We start from the raw sequence: 7291 nt of genomic DNA on the forward strand, positions 1-7291 counted from the left end.
TCATTTTTAAATGTTTTATATGCAGTCACCTTGACCAGAATTTACCAGGAGGAAGGTGTAAATAATCAAAAAAGCATAAAATGCACAATGCAGTGTTTTCAGTCATGGACGACCCACCCAGAAGCAGGAATGCAGCGGGGTAGAATCAGTCAAACAAAAGGACAGCCATGTTCCAAAAAGAAGCTTTGAAGTGCCCATAAACCAGGAGAAATATTTCTGAAAATAACTTTTTAAATGTTACACGAACGCATGGTGTTATAAAGAAGTTCACACCAAAAGAAAACTTTAAATCTCCAGAGAGCAATTCAGCACACTAATGATTCATAGTTGTCATGACTCCCATCATTCTTATAAAAGCATAAACAAGGAATAGCTTTAGACTTTTGCACAGTAATGCTAATTTATATGTGTTGAAGAAAACTCCATACATAAGGTTCATTCCAAAAAAGTACAATTTTAACACATTTATTGAGATAATGTGATTATTAACCAGTTCATTTGTTACATTAACTTCCACCATTATTAAATCCTTACTACAAAATAAAATAAAGTTGAGTAATTTGTCATTTTTCACAAGATAGATAGATAGATAGATAGATAGATAGATAGATAGATAGACAGACAGACAGACAGACAGATAGAGAGATAGAGAGATAGATAGATAGATAGATAGATAGATAGATAGATAGATAGATAGATAGATAGATAGATGTCAGCTCTGAAACATAAGTCTTGTAAGAGAGTTACTTTGCAAATAGGAACATTGAGGTATCTAAATGGTTAAACTGTGGTAACATTTAGTGGGGCCATTGCTGGAGTACTGACAAATACTCTCTCTAATAAGTACTTCCAAGCATCGCCTGGCATGATGTTTTGTCACGTTCCACATGGTGGAGGCAAAGATCCAAACTAATTTTCCAGCACATGATTGATTATACTTATTATACTTTCACCTAATTGTATGAAAGAGGGTATTTTTTTTTACCAGAAGACATGAAATGAGATTCTAATTGGTTTAAGGATATTAGTCGTCCAGCCTTTTTTCACTTTGTTATCCATATGTCTGCCATCTGGATATCAGATAACACAATGGTGGTATTTCCTGTTGATTAACGCTATATCACATATAAAAGAAAACATTTTAGTACTTGTGAGTGTGAGTACTTGGTTAACCACGTTTACCAGCTTTGGTCAAAAATCTCTTACACATCAATAAAAGCAACATGCCGCAAACAGTAGGCTGCTTCAGCAGGAATGTCTCTGGCACTGATCTCGTTGGCATCCAGACGCAGAACTTTCAGCCGGGAGAAGTTTGTCACATCAGTCGTGCTGCAGAAACTGCTCAGGGAAAACTCTGAAAGGAAGTAAACAAATTAAACTGGTTAATGTTTATGGACTCAAAAATTGCTGTCAAACCAAAGCAGACCAAAATTCATCACGTCTGGGATAAAATGTATAAAATTGATTTAATGAACAAGGCGCCAGGTAACGTCAATTAAAATGCATTCCTTGAGCTTAGGAGACTATGTGTGGACTTGCTAGCAGACATAGTGCTTTTAGAAATCAAATCAATCATTGCTTGATGGATAATCGGCATGATATAAAATAGAGCTGAAACAACTAATCGATTTAATCGATTATAATCAATTATTAAAATAGTTAACAACGTTTTTAGTCATCGATTAGTTGTTTAATAATCATATTTTACCGCATAAAGTCTATTTTTTACCACAATCTGACATCGGTTACAATCTGTTAAATTTGCCGCCAGTGTGTGGCAGTAATGAGCCACTGATCTACCAGTGGAGCCGTAGAAGAAGAAACGAGCCAATAAGTGCCCTCGGTTTTCACGACGTAACACGTTACTGACGCGCATCTTGCTGTGAGAGATGGCAGAACAAGAAGAAATAAAAATAGAAAAATAGAAGCGACAAAACTGAAGAGAAACCCCGGACAAAAACCTCACGAGTATGGGGGCACTTCACTCTAGATGCCATGAAAGGACAGGTGACCTGCAAAATATGCACAAACCATCTAGCATGGCACGGAAGCATGACGTCCCTAAGTGAACATTTGAAACGAAAACATGTGGGGGCTGACGCAGCAGAGGAAAGTCCGGTAAATCCGGTAAGTAACAGAAAATAAACAAGCTAACGCAGATCAAATTTGGGAGCTGAGTTCGTTATAGTGGATGTTAAACATGTTTTTTTGCCACGTCAGTCTACGGTGTTCTACTTCTGATTGACTAGATGCAATCGTGAATCTCCTCCGTGTTTTGTATCATGCGCTTGCCAAATTTAGCACGTCTGTTTATAAGAATGTCCTCGTTAAGAGAAAAACGGCACAAACCCATAACTATGTTCCTCATTCAAAAAAGGACAACTCCGTGGAGAAAAATATACAGACGAGCTGTGTCCAGGTGAATATAACACGGCATAGTTGTAAGCTTTCGATTTTTAAATACAGGAGAAATTCAGAAAGTCATTTTTTTACTATTAAAAGGCTGTTTTACTGACTAACGCTGTAAAACGCCTCACAACACATTTTTGTCAAAATAAATGATCACTGTATATTGTTAATTAATTCAAATAATGTAATATTGATTTAGTGTTGTAGTGTGTGTGCTGCTTTATTTTATATGTGTACTTATTTCAGTCTATTTGTGTTTCTTATGCAGAAAAAAACAAGCAACGATGGACAACTACATGGGGAACAAGACACTCACCCCCAGCAATGCATACCACTTACAAACTCTATTCTAGATTCTACATTATTTTTTATGGAATTTACCTCTTATATTTTTATGCCAAAAAATTATTCTGGACTGATATTTTGCACTGTTTAGCTCATTTTACACCGCTGACTGTGTTCATGTGCAATAAAATAGATTGCAGTCAACTGCACAATTCTCTTATGTTTTTCTTTTTCTTAACTGAAATGTATTCATCACTTGTATAGGTTAAATAGCTAAACAATAACAAACCGATTAATTGGTTAATCGAAAAAATAATCGACATATTAATCGATTATGAAAATAATCGTTAGTTGCAGCCCTAATATAAAACAATATTTTGTGATATAAAATGGTCATCTTCTTGATCCTCTGTTCTTCTTTACTTCTAACCTTTAGTATGTTTACATGATATTTTAAATCTGTGTCATTACATCCATCCAGTTTCTATACCTGCTCCAGCAGTCACTGGTTGAGAGGGTTAGTACAGATGCTCACTGGTCTATCGCACTTTGGGCCGATTTAGAATCACCAGTTAATTCCTCATTCATGTTTTTGGCTTGTGGCAGGAATAACAAACTCCTGAAGAAATGTGTTAAAGGGATGCTTGGTAGTTTTGCTTGTTTTAGCGCCCCCTAGTATCTGTTGTGTGTTCTCTACATCGACAAATAGGTTCTTTATGATCAAACTGAAAATGAAACGTATCTCCACTCTGTGCGTTTATCTAACCACCTCCCCAGCCTTCAATAGATCCTAAAAGAGAGGTTCATCACTAAATGAAACAAATCAGCTGTGTTCATGATCTAAAACATGCAGGAACCGTGCTGGAAGCAGACTGCAGCTCCAGGTATGTAAGTTCAATTTTTTCTAAGTCCAACAGTTGGCGGCCCACCACACTCTAGTTGCAAGTGCGTTATTCTGGCCACAGAGGGCGGTAGGGGTCAGAGTGACTATTCAGTAACCCTGTAAAGGATCCTTTTAGTGCATACTGCCTTAAGAAAATTATTTTTAAATATGAGAAAGTGGCAAAGTATCCCTTTAAATCTAAACTGAAGTCTTTCATGGATCAGCCTTTGAATGAACGTTTCTTATGCTGCACCTTTTGCACTGTACCCGCTCACCCTTTATCTTTCTTCCGATTCTGATATCTGAAATGCATTTGTGTTTTTATTTGATCTAAACTTATTCGTGTATTTTAATTGTGCTGTAATGTTTGTGCTAATGTCGCTAATGGAATGCACATTTATTTGCCTCTATGTATGAAATAGCTATACAAATAATGCTGCCTTGCCCTGTTAGGGTCCTGCTAGCTGCAGCATGAGATTGTAAGGTGCAGAAGAACCGTATCCCGCTGAGGCAGCAGTGTGATCATACTGAACATAGTGTTTTTGGAACTGCTGCATGGAATGGCCATGCCATGCACTAATCCTTTAAGTATTTCAGGAAACTTTGTGTAATTATAAATGTACTCAGTTTTTGCTGAAAGGCTCAAAGTACTCAAAACAAAAAAAGTATGATAAAACTGCGTGCTTCGTGCCTTGATATCTGCTAAACAGCCTTTAACCAAACCTCTAAGTGGAAACACTGATATAAACCTTATTTACAATCATCTCTCTATGTATTTCAGGCGCAGGGGCCTCATTTATCAAGCTTGCTTACGCGCAAAACGGGGTCGGAAAACTGCGTAAGCAACTTCCCACGCAAACTTTGGGATTTATGAAAGAAAACTTAGTGGAAAAATGTGCGCAACTTTAAGTTGACTAAGGACATGGCTTACGCACATTTTGGGCATGGAGAGCACCTGCAGTGCTGCTGCTGAGAAGGATAAAATTATGAAATCCTGCAGCATTATCACTTGTACTGCTTCGTTTTCACACAGAACAAGACTCCCCACATGCACACACACGTGCGCGCGCACACACACACACGCGCGCGCACACACACACAGCCTGAAGCGCAGAAAACAGAATGCAGAATATCAGCAGGGGGACAGATTGAGACAGAATGTCATGCGTCTGTGACAGTGAGTGTCCTGTCACTGCGACCCGATTGATCATGCGCCCTGGCTGGTTGAACAAGGGAGATCTCCGTTTGGATGACTGGTTTAGGGGTCACAGGGAATTAACACACATTTGGAATTTCAGGTGACCAACCGAGGAACAACGATGATCAAATTAAAATGAAATAAACAGGTTCTTTGTACATTAAAGAGACAATGTGTAGTTTTTACTGTTAGTCTCTGGAAACATCCATCGAAATGTTGTTAAAAATGAATTAAATGATGCGCAGTTGTTGAAAAACATTGGTGGCTTTGTATCATGTAACCAAAAAAAATCTGGTCTAAAATACATGGGAGTGGGTCTAAGTCTCTGGACAACATATTAGGTGCCTTTCTTCCTTCTACGGGAACCCATGAGGACAAAATGCATTTACTGATTTGTAAACTATTTGATACCATTCATAAACATTGTTGTTTTACACATTCACCTCTTCACATTCTCCCAGTGATGAAAGGGAGTCTGATGTAGTCGTCATTTTGCTGAAGTTTGTACTCCCCAGGGTTTTTTGACCCTAAGTGGCATCCGTTGGTAAGGTCTTACTCCAACACAAAAATACTACTCGCTTGCAATGATGTAGATATCTACTGCCCCCTACCCACAGGAAACATACACACTGTCACTTTAATGATTCAGCTACTGAGCGCAAGGCAAATTTCAGTAAATGAGAATTTAAAAAATACAAAAAATTACTCATCATGAGATTTAATTCTTTTAAATTGATCACTCTTCTGTTTATTTGTGATCTAAGAAACTTAAATAAAATATAACATGTAAAGACCTGGGCACATGAAATTGGAATCCATACCTTTGATCTTATTGGCATGTAGGTACAGGTTCTCCAGGTTCCTGCTGACAAAAGGGATCCTTTCTAGTTTATTGAAGGAGAGGTCAAGCTCCAGGAGTGTGCTGGTGTTGAACACGTTAGATGGAAGGCCTTTATCAGTCAGGGTGTTGTGAGCCAAACGGACAAACAGCAGTTTAGGATATGCAGTGAGAAAACCAGCTGGGACATTCTCTATGTTATTAAACTCCAGGTAGAGCTGCTGCAGGGTCTCTGGAAGGTTTTCTGGGATTTTCCTCAGCTTGTTTTTACTCATGTCCAGCATAGTCAGAGACTTCAGTCCCTTAAGCCCGCCCTGAATGTCTTCTATGACATTTGCTTGGAGCTGAAGCGTGGTCAGGTTGGTCATCCCCTGAAATGAGCTGGAATGAACTTTTGAGATCTTGTTGTGATTAAGTCGTAGGTCTGTGATGGACTTGGGTAAGTTTTGAGGCACACCAGTTAGTTCATTGTGATCCAGGAAGAGCCAGTTCAGACTTCCTAACTTTGTGAAGACATTGTTGCTGATTTTGTCAGCGTTGAGCTTGTTGTGGGACAGAATTACCCAGACTAGGTTTGTAGCATTGTCAAACACCCCGTCCTGGATGCCTGTGATCTGATTACGTTGCAGATAGACATATTTGATGTGTGACGGAACAAAGGGGACATGCTGAAGATTGCGGCTGTGGCAGTACATAGCTGTGGGGTAAGCTGCGGGGCAGTCGCATTCCAAAGGGCAATCTATGTCCTCAGCCTGCCAGTCGGCACCATGCCACCTCCTTCGTAGATGGGACAGCCATTGGATCGAGCTGTATCGCTGGCTAACATTCACATCCACTACACCCAATACAAGGAAGAGTACTAGTATCTGCATGATCGCTGATGGAAAAACCAAATCAAAAACACATAAATGTTGTGCAATTTAAAAATGAAGTGTTTACACCTGGAGATAAACTCTTATTGACCATAGCTGTGGACATAACTGAATAGAGAAAGTAGAAAACACCTACCAGTTCTGAGTCGTCTCCTCCTTAGCTCACCTCCCCTGCGTTTTGCTTTGACTGAGTGAAGTATGATGCTGGTTTACTGTAAATACCTCCATCACCTCCCTCTGGAGTTGGAGCTCCAATCACCCTGTCTCGTTAACATGCAAGTACTTCTCTGCTTTCATGTAACCTACACTACAGCGTGTCACCTCCGGCTTTGAAAATATCAATGCCACCGGTAAACTGTGTGGAACATCTGTTTTTAACAACCTTGTTTTCCATTAAAGTGTCATGCCTTGTTATTAGCATAGTCACTATAAGTCTGCTGTGTCTTGTTGTGTCACAAATGTTATGGAGTAGGCTGGGGAGGGAAGAGTAGGGGCAATGGCATGGTATATGTATTGATGGGTAAGAGACTCGCATCAGAACTGTTATGCCTTAGGTTGAATCATGTTACTTATTTAAAATCAAATCCCAGAGTCTTGGCATGCCTTTATTCGATTTGTACACTGTGTAGCATCAAAGTACATTCCCCCCCCCCCCCCCCCCCCCCCCCCCCCCCCCGCCAACACATGTTTCTGTTTCCTGCATGCTTCAGATTCTACTTCAGTCAATTATAGTATTTAAGGCACAGAGAAAGTCAGCGTATGGTTGTACTGGCGCCTGCAGTCAGAGGAGACCCTTTACTGTCCTG

General features: G+C 39.5%; 1 protein-coding gene across 1 annotated transcript; it reads right to left on the reverse strand.

The window, feature by feature from the left end:
- On the reverse strand, positions 1 to 6739 carry fmodb (fibromodulin b). Its single transcript, XM_015968226.3, has 3 exons — positions 6622 to 6739; positions 5597 to 6490; positions 1 to 1354 (listed from the first exon to the last, which is right to left on the reverse strand). Exons 2-3 carry the CDS (start codon positions 6483 to 6485, stop codon positions 1203 to 1205), a joined length of 1041 nt encoding a protein of 346 aa, XP_015823712.1. The 5' UTR covers positions 6486 to 6490; positions 6622 to 6739; the 3' UTR covers positions 1 to 1202.
- Between the last annotated feature and the right edge of the window lie 552 nt (positions 6740 to 7291).

Source organism: Nothobranchius furzeri, chromosome 15 (assembly GCF_043380555.1).
Source record: "Nothobranchius furzeri strain GRZ-AD chromosome 15, NfurGRZ-RIMD1, whole genome shotgun sequence".
Lineage (NCBI taxonomy): Eukaryota > Metazoa > Chordata > Actinopteri > Cyprinodontiformes > Nothobranchiidae > Nothobranchius > Nothobranchius furzeri.